Raw genomic sequence first — 18,495 nt, forward strand, 5'->3', positions numbered from 1 at the left:
ATGTTTAATTCAAGTGCCATGAAAATGTACTTCAAAGTTATATATGGCAATATACATTTGCCAATTTAAGACAAGAGAAATTGACAAAATGTGCGAATTACTCTGGTGAGCAGATTATATTCGCATGCATCTTCAAACATTGTCTATACTACATATCAACAAACTTAGTGTGTATATAACATAACATACATAAGAAATAACACGCTGAAATACACAATCTGAATTCAAGTCATTTTCACATTAACTCCAGTGATTGGTTTTATCCAATAAATCTTCATAAATCATGTTTTATTCATTGGATTCTATGGGCATAGATTGTGCCAAAACCCTGTTAATTCATAATGTAGACTACGATGAACTGAAATAAGATATAACAAATAAATATAAGGAAAAATAGACTATTTAGACATAATATTAATATTATAAACCTAGCATAAAAAATATTATTGGGCATCAATCACATTATAGATATGTTATATTAAATGTATAGACCTCCTATGGAAAATTGATTGGCATATATGGTTATCAATGCAATTGACTTTGATGGGAGAAAGGCATCAGCCTATAGCTCAGTGTATCTCAACGTTTCAAATATCTACTTTTACAATTTCTATTGTCTGTGAACAGGAACTTAATGTACATGACCAAATTCAACATAATAATACGACGTCAACGTAGCCACTGTCCCGCTCTAGTACAAACATGACTGACAGCGACATCTTCTGTCCATATGGAGAACAGCAACCAATATGTATATACATGTATACAATACACGCAGCCAAGTCTAGGGATACCACCATACCATAATATTTTAACTCTTAAAAGGCTTATTTTTATATGAACACATTGAAGAGGAGTATGTAGCTGCTTGTCACTGATGATTAGGCATTGATACTACAATAGCAACGTGACAAACATGCTACACCCCTTAGAACACCTACAACTGCTGCACACCTACAGTCAGTCTTAGGCTACTCCTCTGGATTCAGTGACCGTAGGACCAGGGGTGACATTGAATAAGCAGAGAGAGGTGGATGACTACACTTTTGATGAAGTACAGTGAGTTGGCCTCTAACTCTTTCTGTTATGAGCCGATGAATTACAAGTGGGGGGGAAATACACATGATAAATTGTGAGAAAAAGTTATTTGCACTCCACTGCAGCATGCTCGCCTCATGCATTATTCATGAGGCAAAACTGGACCGCCATGGTGTCTGGGCACATTTACATACAAATGAGCTGTGAATTCATTATTAATACACCCCTCTGCTGCTGTCTTTGGCCCGGCGTTTCCACGTCTTTTCTTCGGCGCCACTGATGTAGTGGATGCCAATTATAAATGTCACTACCCAATACAGCATCGGTGTTATTGTAAGGCAAAGGAGTATGCACTCCGCTAGTGTTTTTTGAGCACTTCATCAAGTTTGTTGAAGTGATCATTTGTCTTCTTGCTTACGTTACCCTTGTAAATGTGTTGGTGCATGGAGCAGGTTGAAGGCACTGTGTATTTTCTGCACTGTTGCATCATTAGTCTTTTGATATTGTGTTTATTCAAATTCTTTCATGGATCCACCTGGTCTGTATAATACGGCCTCCCTCACCAGGCACACACACACACACACACACACACACACACACACACACACACACACACACACACACACACACACACACACACACAATCAAGTGCTGTTTAAATGTTTATGATTGCATGCACTGTGTAGGGTCTATCAATATTTAATCTATACAGTGATACCAGACCAAAGAGAAAGTTTTGCTTTGTAACTTATTTTTTCTATGTATGTTACATCACATTCACATGCAAGTACATTTGGCACATCAAGCATGTTCTCTCCTTTTTGGAATATCTGAAAATAGACTATTTATCTTGATATATCAATCACAACCTTCTGATATTTAGTGATCTGAGATAATGAAGCTCTTCAAAATGTACGTCACCCATACACATCCAATATATATCAAATAGAATAATATAATATATACAGTATGTATGTATAGCGCAGACATTTCTTTCCAGATCATGCATCATCTGAAAATACACACTAGGTGGGGCACTAGGTCCAAACTTTCCAATCCTTTCTCAAGCTGATTTTCAAGGCTGCACGTTTCTTACGTTCTCTCACAGTGAAAGTAGAACAATAACATTTACATTTACAAGATACTTCTCTACAACCGGACAACACAAGTGACAAATATTGGTGTAAAACAGGGTGATTGTGGCATCTTTATGTAACGCCGTGACTAAATATGTCCTCGGAATGTACCTGTAAATTACCTGGTTGTTTGCTTTGACAGCTCGCACAGTAGAGAGCGAAACATCTGCCACTCTATATTCTTCCCCCGGATGATACTTCTCTTCCTTCACTTGACCTAAATACTTAGTAACCTAGAGGTGATCGTGACATAACTTGTCTGAAATCAGATAAAACATTCCTTATAGGGTGTGTATGTTTTTTGCGTGTTTGAGTTTGTGAAAGTGAAAGAGGGAGAGGGGGAGAAGAGAACAGGGGAGAGAGAGCAGGAGAAAGTGATTTGTAACTTTGCCTTTAGGGGATCCTTTTTTTGTGTATGGAGGCAGTTATGTAGGCAGGCTCCTCTTCACATTATCGGTGTTTGTATTACGTTTCAAACGCCCTTATATCCCACAAGTTACTGAATGAAGTCTAAGGTTAGACATTAGTCAGGCATTCTCTCTTGAGATGAAGTTCACAGGTACACTTTGACAATAATGTTATTTTATTGCCAGAGGTGTGTTATGATGAACCCAAAGCCTACATTATGCATTGATAGACCAACGTTGAGCTATCTGAATTTCTATCTGAACTATTACAGCCTGTAAATAGCACATTGCAGTAGTCTACACTTGTATCCAAACTCCAAAACTGTAATTGCACTTACATCCACCAAAAGGAAGACATTTAACCATGATCTTTCCCAAAAATTAGCCAGATGAATGATCTACCATCTACAGTTGAAGTCGGAATTTTACATACACTTAGGTTGCAGTCATTAAAACTCGTTTTTCAACCACTCCACACATTTCTTGTTAACAAACTATAGTTTTGGCAAGTCGGTTAGGACATCTACTTTGTGGATGACACAAGTCATTTTTCCAACAATTGTTTACAGACAGATTTTTTTCACTTATAATTCACTGTAACACAATTCCAGTGGGTCAGAAGTTTACATACACTAAGTTGGCTATGCCTTTAAACAGCTTGGAAAATTCCAGAAAATGATATCATGGCTTTAGAAGCTTCTGATAGGCTAATTGACATAATTTGAGTCAATTGGAGGTGTACCTGTGGATGTATTGCAAGGCCTACCTTCAAACTCAGTGCCTTTTTGCTTGACGTCATGGGAAAATCAAAAGAAATCAGCCAAGACCTCAGAAAAAAAATTGTAGACCTCCACAGGTCTGGTTCATCTTTGGGAACAATTTCCAAATGCCTGAAGGTACAACGTTTATCTATACAAACAATAGTACACAAGTATAAACACCATGGGACCACACAGCCGTCATACCACTCAGGAAGGAGACATGTTCTGTCTCCTAGTGATGAACGTACTTTGTTTGCGAAAAGTGCAAATCAATCCCAGAACAACAGCAAAGGACCTTGTGAAGATGCTGGAGGAAACAGGTACAAAAGTATCTATATCCACAGTAAAACGAGTCCTATATCGACACAACCTGAAAGGCCGCTCAGCAAGGAAGAAGCCACTGCTCCAAAACCGCCATAAAAAAGTCAGACTACGGTTTGCAACTGCACATGGGGACAAAGATTGTACTTTTTGGAGAAATGTCCTCTGGTCTGATGAAACAAAAATATAACTGTTTAGCCATAATGACCATTGTTATGTTTGGAGGAAAAAGGGGGAGGCTTGCAAGCCAAAGAACACCATCCCAACCGTGAAGCACGGGGATGGCAGCATCATGTTGTGGGGGTGCTTTGCTGCAGGAGGGTCTGGTGCACTTCACAAAATAGATGGCATCATGAGGTAGGAAAATTATGTGGATATATTGAAGCAACATCTCAAGACATCAGTCAGGAAATTAAAGCTTGGTCGCAAATGGGTCTTCCAAATGGACAATGACCCCAAGCATACTTCCAAAGTTGTGGCAAAATGGCTTAAGGACAACAAAGTCAAGGTATTGGAGTGGCCATCACAATCCTACAGAAAATTTGTGGTCAGAACTGAAAAAGAGTGTGCGAGCAAGGAGGCCTGCAAACGTGACTCAGTTACACCAGCTGTCAAGGGGAATGGGCCAAAATTCACCCAATTTATTGTGGGAAGCTTGTGAAAGGCTACCCAAAATGTTTGACCCAAGTTAAACAATTTCAAGGCAATAATACCAAATACTAATTGAGTGTATGTAAACTTCTGACCCACTGGGAATGTGATGAAAGAAATAAAAGCTGAAATAAATCATTCTCTCTACTATTATTCTGACATTTCACATTCTTAAAATAAAGTGGTGATCCTAACTGACCTAAAACAGGGAATTGTTACTTGGATTAAATGTCAGGAATTGTGAAAAACTGAGTTTAAATGTATTTGGCTAAGGTGTATGTAAACTTCTGACTTCAACTGTACCTGTCACATGGTATATAAGGGGGCTGTTTGCTTGTTATTGGGATGGTGGAGGCCTGTTTGTTATTGGGATGGTGGAGACCTGTTTGTTATTGGGATGGTGGAGGCCTGTTTGTTATTGGGATGGTGGAGGCCTGTTTGTTATTGGGATGGTGGAGGCCTGTTTGTTATTGGGATGGTGGAGGCCTGTTTGTTATTGGGATGGTGGAGGCCTGTTTGTTATTGGGATGGTGGAGGCCTGTTTGTTATTGGGATGGTGGAGGCCTCCAGAGAAGATAAGTACTTCCGCCTTTGTTTCAGAAGCAGCCGCAGAGATTCTCACACCAAGGGACAACAGAACACACAGGAGGAGTGTGACACCCGTTTCTTGATGCCATCTCTGTGATTGTGCTTTTCTTTTGATGGCCTCAAAGCTCCATTGTAAAGCCAAGTGTCATCACCTACTGTAGTTTTCCTTAAGGCATGGTAGTGGTTCCCCTATGGCTATGAAGCACTTGAATGGAGGTAAATGTAGTAAATGCCTGGGCTGGGCTAATCATCTGGAAATTAAGCTTTGTCCCAAGGTGGGTTTGAGGGCAAGTTGCTCAATCTGGGCTCTGGCTGGATGTTGGGAAGCAGCAGGATGAAATGGAGGAAGAGCATGATTGGAGATCGTAGAGGAAGAGGAGTGCGATTTTATCAGATACTACTTACCGAAAGCCTTGCACACTTAATTGCACATATTTCGGTGTGTATTTTTCATGACTCTGGCAATTACATTCAGTCCATGGTGTTCACAGCAACGATCTTTCATCACCTGGAGAAAAAAGGCAGACCTGTGTACAGGGGCACCTGTCTGTCTGTCACTAGGCCCCACTTAGCAGCGTGATCCCAGGGGATCTAACATCTGGCCTGGAGACTTCCTGGGTGCAGATCATTTAATTACACCTCCCCTCGGGAGGCGGCAGAAATAATAGCGAGGCAGACTCTACTCTCACTCTGCAATTAGACAGAGGGAGAACGTTTCTGGCGTCACACCGTTTCGGTGTGTGTCAGTTCCATCAGTTCATTTGGTTGTAAGTCCTATGTGGAGTGCAAGATGCTGATGACAAAGATAGACAAGGGAAAAAGGCAATGTACTAAAAAAGCTGTGATAGTGTATAGTTTAATGATTCAAAATAAGAAAGTATTGCACACTGCTTGCTTGCAAAGTTTCAGTGCATCCCTTTTCAAGTGCCGATTGCTAAGAAAACCACGACAAGGATTAAGGATGTCATCTAGAAGACTCTCAGCTATAGCAAGTACACATTGCTTTGGAGTTGCCATCTGTGTGGGTCCTTTAGTAATGAAAAGTATTTTAACTGAAAATGTAATTTAAGTTCTACCATTGGTTCAATTGAAGTGCATGCTATTAGGCCTGCTAGTCGGAGAAAACAAACACATCCATATGAACAAAGAAGCAGTGTTGAGAGTACCCACCGTGACTAATGGTTATACTTCAATTTTATTGTTTGAAAAATCAATACCAAGTAAAAAATAAATTACTTCCTTGATAGAACCATGTTCTGATGAGAGGGGCCACAGTGGCCAGTTCCACATAGTTTATCTCTTGATCTCTGCCAGGCTAATAGACCACAGGCCTAACAACTCATCACAATACTTTAGGGGTTCTGGAGACCATAGTCCGAGACACTTGCAATAAAACAAACATTTATTCAAAAATAATTTAACTAATAATCTTGTTATATTACATGTTTAGCGCCTTCTCAAACACCCTTTGAAGACATATCCTAAAAATACAAAGAGAGAAATGTTTGTAGCGAACACGGCAATGGAGGTATTAGTTGGGATATATGGCTTGACCCTGTCAAGATATGAACGCATATATGTGGTATCCTTTGGCTGGGGACAAAATAGCACTATAAATTGATATGGAATGATTAGATGATAAACAAACACACATGCAAATATTACAATATGGGACATTTCATCAAAATAAATAATAATAATTGGAGAATAACTGGTCATACTGAGTCTATTTATAATGTTAGTTGGGTAGTTATCAATATAGGTAGTTATATTCACTACTAATATGACCAGTAGTAGATCGTTAATATTCTATTCTATTTTCAAAATGTTCAAATAGCACTTGCTATCCATTCTTGAGTAATATTCTAGCCATAAAAGCTCCCACTGAACTGAAATATTACTACTATACTATAACATACTAAACTATATTATATTATACTACACTACACTGTAGGCCTTCCAGTATTTACTAAGATCATAAACGAGCACTTGAAGTAAACCGCGACCAGGAAATTGATAAATTGCATTAAATGAGATTAGGTGGTATGCTGAAAACGAAAAGAAAACAACAATACAAATGTATCTCTTGATGTAACTGATTTACACACACAAAAATCTGACCACACTGGGACCAACAGTACATAACCCCTATCTACACCACCAACCACAACACTTCCAGAGAGAAGAAAAGGAGAAGATGGTCCCTCCCACTCTCTCCTCCAACCTCCGCCACCCTTCCCCTCCTATATGTCCCTTTGACATTGACATCAGGCACTTTATGATAGTCCTTAGACCCCCCTTTGGATATTTCTCACTCCAACTGAACAGTCCCAACTCCTGTCGTGTATCCCCGACTTCCGCAAGGCTCTCCTTAGCTTGCTCTCCCTCATGGGACGACCATCTTCCTCTCCCCCGGCCCTTCTTCTTCTTTCTTATCATTCTTGTCAGCCAGGCTCCTGTAGGAGCGGTGGATCCCGGGGGACCTCAGCACTTCGTCGCCCTGGGTGAGGGCTGGGTCCTCGGGCACGACCGGTCGAGGCGCCGGGTAGTTGGGCTGATAGTACTCGGAGGGGTAGCCCCCCTCGCCATACCTATAGGGGTCCTCCTCCTCCACCTCGTCATAGTTCTGGTAGGTGTTGGGGGGCAATTGGACTAAGGGAAGATTGTGGCGGTCAGAAGTGTCACCACCGATGCCACCCTCTATAGCCACCGTGGCCACCCCCGAAGTGTGCATGTGTTTGTTTGTTTTTGATTGGGTTAGCGGGACAGGACAGGAAGGAGGCAGAGACACACAGGAAGAACAGTGTTAGCGACGACATCAAAGCGGCCAGAAGAGTTAAAGAGGGGTAGGGAGGAGCAACACTGACAGGGTAAGGAGATCTAAGTGGTTCTCTTATTAAATATACACTGCTCAAAAAAATAAAGGGAACACTTAAACAACACAATGTAACTCCAAGTCAATCACACTTCTGTGAAATCAAACTGTCCACTTAGGAAGCAACACTGATTGACAATAAATTTCACATGCTGTTGTGCAAATGGAATAGACAAAAGGTGGAAATTATAGGCAATTAGCAAGACACCCCCAAAAAAGGAGTGATTCTGCAGGTGGTGACCACAGACCACTTCTCAGTTCCTATGCTTCCTGGCTGATGTTTTGGTCACTTTTGAATGCTGGCGGTGCTCTCACTCTAGTGGTAGCATGAGACAGAGTCTACAACCCACACAAGTGGCTCAGGTAGTGCAGTTCATCCAGGATGGCACATCAATGCGAGCTGTGGCAAAAAGGTTTGCTGTGTCTGTCAGCGTAGTGTCCAGAGCATGGAGGCGCTACCAGGAGACAGGCCAGTACATCAGGAGACGTGGAGGAGGCCGTAGGAGGGCAACAACCCAGCAGCAGGACCGCTACCTCCGCCTTTGTGCAAGGAGGTGCACTGCCAGCGCCCTGCAAAATGACCTCCAGCAGGCCACAAATGTGCATGTGTCTGCATATGGTCTCACAAGGGGTCTGAGGATCTCATCTCGGTACCTATTGGCAGTCAGGCTACCTCTGGCGAGCACATGGAGGGCTGTGCGGCCCCACAAAGAAATGCCACCCCACACCATGACTGACCCATCGCCAAACCGGTCATGCTGGAGGATGTTGCAGGCAGCAGAACGTTCTCCACGGCGTCTCCAGACTCTGTCACGTCTGTCACATGTGCTCATGTGCTCAGTGTGAACCTGCTTTCATCTGTGAAGAGCACAGGGCGCCAGTGGCGAATTTGCCAATCTTGGTGTTCTCTGGCAAATGCCAAACGTCCTGCACGGTGTTGGGCTGTAAGCACAACCCCCACCTGTGGACGTCGGGCCCTCATACCACCCTCATGGAGTCTGTTTCTGACCGTTTGAGCAGACACATGCACATTTGTGGCCTGCTGGAGGTCATTTTGCAGGGCGCTGGCAGTGCACCTCCTTGCATAAAGGCGGAGGTAGCGGTCCTGCTGCTGGGTTGTTGCCCTCCTACGGCCTCCTCCACGTCTCCTGATGTACTGGCCTGTCTCCTGGTAGCGCCTGCATGCTCTGGACACTACGCTGACAGACACAGCAAACCTTTTTGCCACAGCTCGCATTGATGTGCCATCCTGGATGAACTGCACTACCTGAGCCACTTGTGTGGGTTGTAGACTCCGTCTCATGCTACCACTAGAGTGAGAGCACCGCCAGCATTCAAAAGTGACCAAAACATCAGCCAGGAAGCATAGGAACTGAGAAGTGGTCTGTGGTCACCACCTGCAGAATCACTCCTTTTTTGGGGGTGTCTTGCTAATTGCCTATAATTTCCACCTTTTGTCTATTCCATTTGCACAACAGCATGTGAAATTTATTGTCAATCAGTGTTGCTTCCTAAGTGGACAGTTTGATTTCATAGAAGTGTGATTGACTTGGAGTTACATTGTGTTGTTTAAGTGTTCCCTTTATTTTTTTGAGCAGTGTATGAGAAAGCTCAACTGAATAACGCATCAAATGACAATCAGTATTAGTCAACCACTGGCTCCTTTTGGAATATAAAAACTGTACACATTCACTGCAGAAGCAAAGAGAAGCCTTGGATAAAATATATACTAAACTCAGCAAAAAAAGAAACGTCTCTTTTTCAGGACCCTGTCTTTCAAAGATAATTCGTAAAAATCCAAATGACTTCACAGATTTTCATTGTAAAGGGTTTAAACACTGTTTCCCATGCTTGTTCAATGAACCATAAACAATTAATGAACATGCACCTGTGGAACGGTCGTTAAGACACTAACAGCTTTCAGACGGTAGGCAATTAAGGTCACAGTTATGAAAACTTAGGACACTAAAGAGGCCTTTCTACTGACTGCCTTTCTAAAAGGGCATTGCAGGCAATCTCAACGCTGTGCGTTACAGGCAAGACATCCCCCTCCCTCATGTGGTACCCTTCCTGCAAGCTCATCCTGACATGACCCTCCAGCATGACAATGCCACCAGCCATACTGCTCGTTCTGTGCATGATTTCCTGCAAGACAGGAATGTCAGTGTTCTGCCATGGCCAGCGAAGAGCCCGGATCTCAATCCCATTGAGCACGCCTGGGACCTGTTGGATTGGAGGTTGAGGGCTAGGGCCATTCCCCCCAGAAATGTCCAGGAACTTGCAGGTACCTTGGTGGAATAGTGGGGTAACATCTCACAGCAAGAACTGGCAAATCTGGTGCAGTCCATGAGGAGGAGATGCACTGCAGTACTTAATGCAGCTGGTGGCCACACCAGATACTGACCGTTACTTTTGATTTTGACCCCCCCTTTGTTCAGGGACACATTATTCCATTTCTGTTAGTCACATCTGTAGAACTTGTTCAGTTTATGTCTCAGTTGTTGAATCTTGTTATGTTCATACAAATATATACACATGTTAAGTTTGCTGAAAATAAACGCAGTTGACAGTGAGAGGACGTTTCTTTTTTTGCTGAGTTTAGCTTGTATGCGCTGAAACATAACAATGCATTTATGGCTAAATGAGTTATTGTCTCAGGCTCAGGTAGAATGTGTTTCTACAAAGAGAGGGACTTTGAACATCTTTATAGGAAACAAAGCAGTAGTTGTTGTTGACCGAAAAAAAACAGGGGATATTGCAAGGGGGTAGAATCAAGCGACAAGCCCGTCTAGCCTCACACCTCCACTACAACCCTTTTTGAATGCTGCTCGCTACCAATACTTTTGTTGGACTTCAGTAAGAGAAAGTAGAGGGAGAGAGAGGGAGACACACACATACCACAGGTCAGACAGACGAGACAAAATCACATGCTGGTATTACTCACACCGTGGAGTACATGGAGAACACCGCCGGCCTTTCTAGCCGTACAGTGTGCTCAACGTACCGTCTTTTCCTCAGAGAAAAGGGTGATAGAGACAGACATCATCGATGGTCTAGGTGTCCATGCACACATGCATTTACAGTTAGGGCGCTACAGATTGTATTCACACTCACAATATCCAGTATATTAGATGATGAACCATCTAAGAAATAAGGCAGAGAGGGTGTGGTATATGGCCAATATACCACAGCTAAGGGCTGTTCTTATGTACGACAAACGCGGAGTGCCTGGATACAGCCCTTAGCCGTGGTATATTGGCCATATACCACAAACCCGAGGTGCCTTATTGCTATTATAAATTGGTTATCAACGTAATTAGAGCAGTAAAAATACATGTTTCTTCATACCCGTGCTATACGGTCTGATATACCACGGCTGTCAACCAATCAGCATTCAGGGCTCGAACCACCCAGTTTATAATGTTGAATAAATCATGATCACATGACTGTAAAGATGCAGAATTTTCTTTTTGAAACTTGGTAAAATGTGGCCATACTTGATGCAATAGAGTGGTCTGTACATGAACATACTGAAATAAGACTTATCGTGATAAGGCTTTAAAAGTTGATAGATATTTTGTCGGAATAACTATATTTTACATAAATACATGTCACAGGCATTTACAAATATCTATAAGGTCTATAGAACTTTAAACAAGCAAGATTATTTGAATTCAATTCCACAAGCTAAGATACTGGGATAATGACATGGCGGCAAAACATTTTTTTTCTCACATACCATTGTATGAATTCATTGTTTCCAAGCTGAATTCTGCATCTTGGGTGCATTTTGTATTTCAAGGTGCTTAAATGACAACAAGAACTACTGGATTCATAAATAAACCATATGCTCACAGACATCTTACTGTAAAACCATCAGATAATAGAATGGGACATTTCTTTATCCACTCATTTATTTTAATGAGGTTCAGTCCTGAGGTTAATCAAGTGAGTCTCAATTGATATGAATTCGAAGTCTATTAAGTATAAAGTAAATCAGAAAACAAATGCCAATTACTTAAATATATCTCAGTATGGGCATACAAATGAAATTTGGGTAACTGGTAAGTTAGTACTACAATAGAGTAGATGATTCTGAGAACTTTCTTTTCAAGATATGTCATGTTTAGGGTTGAATATTTTCCCGGTATTTTACAAATGTTCCATTGCGAGAATAAATCAATTTTCTCCCGGGTAACCCGGTATTTCCCACCAAAACCGTACGTGTCATTCTAAAGCATATAAATATGTCTGGATTTGATTAGAGCGTTGATCAGCATGAACATTCAAGCCTGATGCTACCTGAGCCTGATGAGCCATACATTAAATACATGTTATGAACCCAAGCCCCAAAAAGCCCAAATGACAGTGCCATTATCAAATCAAATCAAATTGTATCTGTCACATACAAATGGTTAGCAGATGTTAATGCAAGTGTAGCGAAATGCTTGTGCTTCTAGTTCCGACAGTGCAGTAGTATCTAACAAGTAATCTAACAATTCCCCAACAACTACCTAATACACACAAATCTAAAGGGGTGAATGAGAATATGTACATGTCAGTATATGGATGAGCGATGGCCGAGCGGCATAGGTGCAATAGATGGTATAAAATACAGTATATACAGTTGAAATTCGGAAGTTTAAATATACCTTAGCCAAATACATTTAAACTCAGTTTTTCACAATTTCTGACATTTAATCCTAGTAAATATTCCCTGTCTTAGGTCAGTTAGGATCACCACTTTATTTTAAGAATGTGAAATGTCAGAATAATAGTAGAGAGAATGATTTATTTCAGCTTTTATTTCTTTCATCACATTCCCAGTGGGTCAGAAGTTTACATACACTCAATTAGTATTTGGTAGCATTGCCTTGAAATTGTTTAACTTGGGTCAAACATTTTGGGTAGCCTTTCACAACCTTCCCACAATAAGTTGGGTGAATTTTGGCCCATTCCTCCTGACAGAGCTGGTATAACTGAGTCAGGTTTGTAGGCCTCCTTGCTCGCACACGCTTTTTCAGTTCTGCCCACAAATTTTCTATAGGGTTGAGGTCAGGGCTTTGTGATGGCCACTCCAATACCTTGACTTTGTTGTCCTTAAGCCATTTTGCCACAACTTTGGAAGTATGCTTGGGGTCATTGTCCATTTGGAAGACCCATTTGCAACCAAGCTTTAACTTCCTGACTGATGTCTTGAGATGTTGCTTCAATATATCCACATAACTTTCCTACCTCATGATGCCATCTATTTTGTGAACTGCACCAGTCCCTCCTGCAGCAAAGCACCCCCACAACATGATGCTGCCACCCCTGTGCTTCACGGTTGGGATGGTGTTCTTCGGCTTGCAAGCGCCCCCCTTTTTCCTCCAAACACAACAATGGTCATTATGGCCAAACAGTTCTATTTTTGTTTCATCAGACCAGAGGACATTTCTCCAAAAAGTACAATCTTTGTCCCCATGTGCAGTTGCAAACTGCTTTTTTTATGCCGGTTTTGGAACAGTGGCTTCTTCCTTGCTGAACGGCCTTTCAGGTTATGTCGATATAGGACTTGTTTTACTGTGGATATAGATACTTTTGTACCTGTTTCCTCCAGCATCTTCACAAGGTCCTTTGCTGTTGTTCTGGGATTGATTTGCACTTTTCGCACCAAAGTACGTTCATCTCTAGGAGACAGAACGCGTCTCCTTCCTGAGCGGTATGACGGCTGCGTAGTGCCATGGTGTTTATACTTGTGTACTATTGTTTATACAGATGAGCGTGGTACCTTCAAGCTTTTGGAAATTGCTCACAAGGATGAACCAGACTTGTGGAGGTCTACAATTCTTTTTCTAAGGTCTTGGCTGATATCTTTTGATTTTCCTATGATGTCAAGCAAAAAGGCACTGAGTTTAAAGGTAGGCCATGAAATACATCCACGGGTACACCTCCAATTGACTCAAATGTTGTCAGTTAGCCTATAATTTTCCAATCTGTTTAACGGCACAGTCAACTTAGTGTATGTAAACTTCTGACCCACTGGAATTGTGATACAGTTAGTTATAAGTGAAATAATCTGTTTGTAAACAATTGTTGGAAAAATTACTTGTGTCATGCACAAAGTAGGTGTCTTAACCGACTTGCCAAAACTATAGTTTGTTAACAAGACATTTGTGGAGTGGCTGAAAAACGAGTTTTAATGACTACAACCTAAGTGCATGTAAACTTCCGACTTCAACTGTACATGTGATATGAGTAATGTAAGATATATAAACATTATTAATGTGTCATTATTTAGAGTGGCATTGTATAAAGTGACTAGTGATTCATTTATTGAAGTGGCCAGTGATTGGGTCTCCATGTAGACAGCAGCCTCTCTGAGTTAGTGATTGCTGTTTAGCAGTCTGATGGCCTTGAGATAGAAGCTGTTTTTCAGTCTCAGGGTCCAAGCTTTGATGCACCTGTACTGACCTCACCTTCTGGATGGTAGCGGTGTGAACAGGCAGTGGCTCGGGTGGTTGATGTCGTTGATGATCTTTTTGGCCTTCCTGTGACATCGGGTGCTGTAGGTGTCATGGAGGGCAGGTAGTTTGCCCCCGGTGATGCGTTGTGCAGACCGTACCACCCTCTGGAGAGCCTTGCGGTTGAGGGTGGTGCAGTTGTCGTACCAGGCTGTGATACAGCCCGACAGGATGCTCTCGATTGTGCATCTGTAAAAGTTTGTCAGGGTTTTGGGTGACAAGCCACATTTCTTCAGCCTCCGGAGGTTGAAGAGGCGCTGTTGAGCCTTCTTCACTACACTGTCTGTGTGGGTGGACCATTTCAGTTGGTCTGTGATGTGTATGCTGAGGAACTTAAAACTTTCCACCTTCTCCACTGCTGTCCCTTCGATGTGGATAGGGGGGTGCTCCCTCTGCTGTTTCCTGAAGTCCACGATCATCTCCTTTGTTTTGTTGACGTTGAGAGAGAGGTTGTTTTCCTGACACCGCACTCCGAATGCCCTCATCTCCTCCCTGTAGGCTGTCTTGTCGTTGTTGGTAATCAAGCCCACTACTGTTGTGTCGTCTGCAAACTTGATGATTGAGTTGGAGGCCTGGGGGCGGCCCGTCAGAAAGTCCAGGACCCAATTGCACAGGGCGGGGTTGAGACCCAGGGCCTCCAGCTTGATGATCAGCTTGGAGGGTACTATGGTGTTGAATGCTGAGCTGAGGTCAATGAACAGCATTCTTACATAGGTATTCCTTTGGTCCAGATGGGATAGGGCAGTGTGATGGCACAGTGCATCATCTGTGGAACTGTTGGGGCGGTATGCAAACTGAAGTGGGTCTAGGGTGGCCGGTAAGGTGGAGGTGATATGATCCTTGACTAGTCTCTCAAAGCACTTCATGATGACAGTAGTGAGTGCTACAGGGCAGTAGTAATTTAGTTCAGTTATCTTTGCCTTCTTGAGTACAGGAACAATGGTAGCCATCTTGAAGCATGTGGGGACAACAGACTGGGATAGGGAACGATTGAATATGTCCGAAAACACACCAGCCAGCTGGTCTGCGCATGCTCTGAGGACGCGGCTAGGGATGCCGTCTGGGCCAGCAGCCTTGCGAGGGTCAACACGTTTAAATGTTTTACTCACATCAGGCCACGGAGGAGAGGGGGAAGCGCAGTCCTTGTTACCGGGCCACAGAGAAGGAGCTGGGGAGGCGTAGTCCTTGGCACTGTATTATCCTAAAAATAATTATATTATAACATAACTCAAAAGAAAGGAGTTTGCATTTTGGCGCAGTCCAGGCAGTGCTGAGAGGGATATTTTGGCCTGCTCTTTGTTCGGGGAGCCGCGACGGTGGCACTATATTATCCTCAAAGCGGGCAAAGAAGGTGTTTAGTTTGTCTGGAAGTGTGACGTCGGTGTTCATGACGTGGCTGGTTTTCTTTTTGTAGTCCCTGATTTACTGTAGATAATGCCACATACGTCTCGTGTCTGAGCCGTTGAATTGCGACTCTACCTTGTCCCTGTACTGGCATTTCGCTTGTTTGATTGCCTTGCCGAGGAAATAACTACACTATTTATATTCAGTCATATTCCCATTATCCAATACATACAGTGCATTCGGGAAAGTATTCAGACCCCTTCCCTATTTCCACATTTTGTTAAGTTACAGCCTTTTTTCCTCTTCAATCTATACACAATAACAGGTTTTTAGACATTTTTGCAAAAATAAAAAATGTATTTACATAAGTATTCAGACCCTTTGCTATAAGACTCAAAATTGAAGGGCCTTGGTCAGGGAGGTGACCAAGAACCCAATGGTCCCTCTGACAGAGCCCCAGAGTTCCTCTGTGGAGAACCTTCCAGAAGGACAATGATTTCTGCAGCACCCCACCAATCAGACCTTTATGGTAGAGTGGTCAGATGGCAGCCACTCCTCAGTAAAAGGCACATGACAGGTCGCTTGAAGTTTGCCAAAAGGCATCTAAAGGACTCTCAGACCATGAGAAACAAGATTCTCTGGTCTGATGAAACCAAGATTGAACTCTTTGGCCTGAATGCCAAGCGTCACGTCTGGAGGAAACCTGGCACCATCCCTTCGGTGAAGCATGGTGGTGGCAGCATCATGCTGTGGGGATGTTTTTCAGCGGCAGGGGCTGGGAGACTAGTCAGGATCGAGGGAAAGCTGAACGGAGCAAAGTACAGAGAGATCATTGATGAAAACCTGCTCCAGAGTGCTTAGGACCTCAGACTGGAGAGAAGGTTCACCTTCCAACAGGACAACGAGCCTAAGCACACAGCTAAGTCTCTGAAAGTCCTTGAGTCGCCCAGCCAGAGCACGGACTTGAACCCAATCAAACATCTCTGGAGAGACCTGAAAATAGATGCTCCCCATCCAACCTGACAGAGCTTGAGAGGCTCTGCAAAAATGAATGGAAGAAACTCCCCAAATAACACAACTGACTAGGTTTCCCAGTGCCAAGCTTGTAGCGTCATACCCAAGAAGACTTGAGGCTGCCAAAGGTGCTTCAACAAAGTACTGAGTAAAGTGTCTGAATACTTATGTAAATCTGATACTTAATTAATTTTTTGGCAAAAAAATTAAGTAAAAACAGTTTTTGCTTCGTCATATTGGGGTATTGTGTGTAGATTTATGAGGGGAAAAAACGATTTAATCCATTTTAGAATAAGACTGTAACGTAACAACAAAAAGTCAAGGGGTCTGAATCCTTTCCAAATGCACTGATATATTTTATTTTATTTAACCTAACTAAGCAAGTCAGTTAAGAACAAATTCTTATTTACAATGGCAGCTTACCCCGGCCATACCCGGCTATGATATACTGTAGACTACTGCACATTATGCACGGCAGAAAAATATAAAAGCACATAGATGTAGCTAGCTATAGGCTATGCTCTCTTGGGGAAATAAATGTAACTAGCTCCAGTAGGCTAATCTTTTTGAGTGTGTATTGTACTGTAATATACTGAATTACACACATCGTTCAAACCATGGTAAAGCAGAAGAGAACATGCGATTCTGGTGCGAAACATGAGGCCTACAAAGTTACAAGTATAGGCTAGCAAATTTGATTTTAATTTTGAAATATAAATCAAATCAAATGTTATTTGTCACATGCGCCAAATACAACAGGTGTAGTAGACCTTACAGTGAAATGCTTAAAAAAAGGCCAGATTCAGAAAAGGCCAGACAAGCCCTTAATTAAAAAAAGGCCAGATTCAGAAAAGGCCAGACAAGCCCTTAACCAACAATGCAGTTTTAAGAATAAAAAAATAAAAAAATAATACATTTGTATAATTAGTAGGTTGACGCATATATAGCGTCAGAGGAAGGCCCCAAAAATTGTCAAAAACTCCAGTCACCCAAGTCATAGAGTGTTGTCTCTGCTACCGCACAGCAAGCGGTACTAGACCGCTAAGTCTAGGACCTAAAGGCTCCTTAACAGCTTCTACCCCCAAGCCATAAGACTGCTGAACAATTAATCAAATGGCCAGCCGGACTATTTACATTGACCCCCCCTTTGTTTTTACACTGCTGTTACTCACTGTTTATTATCTCTGCATAGTCATTTTACCCTTACCTACATGTACAAATTACCTCGACTAACCTGTACCCCTGGCGCACATTGTCTCGGTACCGGTACCCCTTGTATATAGCCTTGTTATTGTTATTTTATTGTGTTACTTTTTATTTAATTTGTAATTTTATTTATTTAGTAAATATTATCTTAACTCTATTTCTTGAACTGCATTGTTGGTTAAGGGCTTGTAAGTAAGCATTTCACGATAAGGTCTATACTTGTTGTATGTGCATGTGACAAATAAAATTTGATTTGATATATCTTTCATAATATTTCCCCTAATGTTATTAGCCTACATACTCTTTCTCACTCTATTTTTGCTTCATTCCTTCCTCGCTTTCAACAGTTAAATGAAAAACGTTTCGTTGTCATAATCTTCATCATTCTAATGTCATCCTTGAATAATATAGGACTAGAATTAGATGCAGAAGGCTAAATAACTGCTATAGCCTACCACCATCGCGCGTTCGCTCTTCTTTCAAACTACCCGTGTGTCACGCCCTGACCGTAGAGAGCTTTTTATGTCTATATTTTGGTTTGGTCAGGGTGTGATTTGGGTGGGCATTCTATGTTCTTTTTTCTATGTTTTGTATTTCTTTGTTTTGGCCGGGTATGGTTCTCAATCAGGGACAGCTGTCTATCGTTGTCTC

The 18,495-nt window shown here is 42.1% G+C and overlaps 1 protein-coding gene across 1 annotated transcript in view; it reads right to left on the reverse strand.

Moving 5' to 3' along the window:
* Nucleotides 1–7,288: 7,288 nt before the first annotated feature.
* LOC120026807 (collagen alpha-1(XIV) chain-like) overlaps nt 7,289–18,495 on the reverse strand; it is a 75,574-nt gene continuing 64,367 nt past the window's right edge. The window contains exons 42-43 of the mRNA XM_038971521.1: nt 13,931–13,941; nt 7,289–7,567 (exon numbers count right to left, since the gene is read on the reverse strand). Coding sequence (XP_038827449.1) covers nt 7,289–7,567; nt 13,931–13,941 — 290 coding nt within the window. The remainder of the gene's footprint in view (nt 7,568–13,930; nt 13,942–18,495) is intronic.

Source organism: Salvelinus namaycush, chromosome 32 (genome assembly GCF_016432855.1).
Source record: "Salvelinus namaycush isolate Seneca chromosome 32, SaNama_1.0, whole genome shotgun sequence".
Classification (NCBI taxonomy): Eukaryota; Metazoa; Chordata; class Actinopteri; order Salmoniformes; family Salmonidae; genus Salvelinus; species Salvelinus namaycush.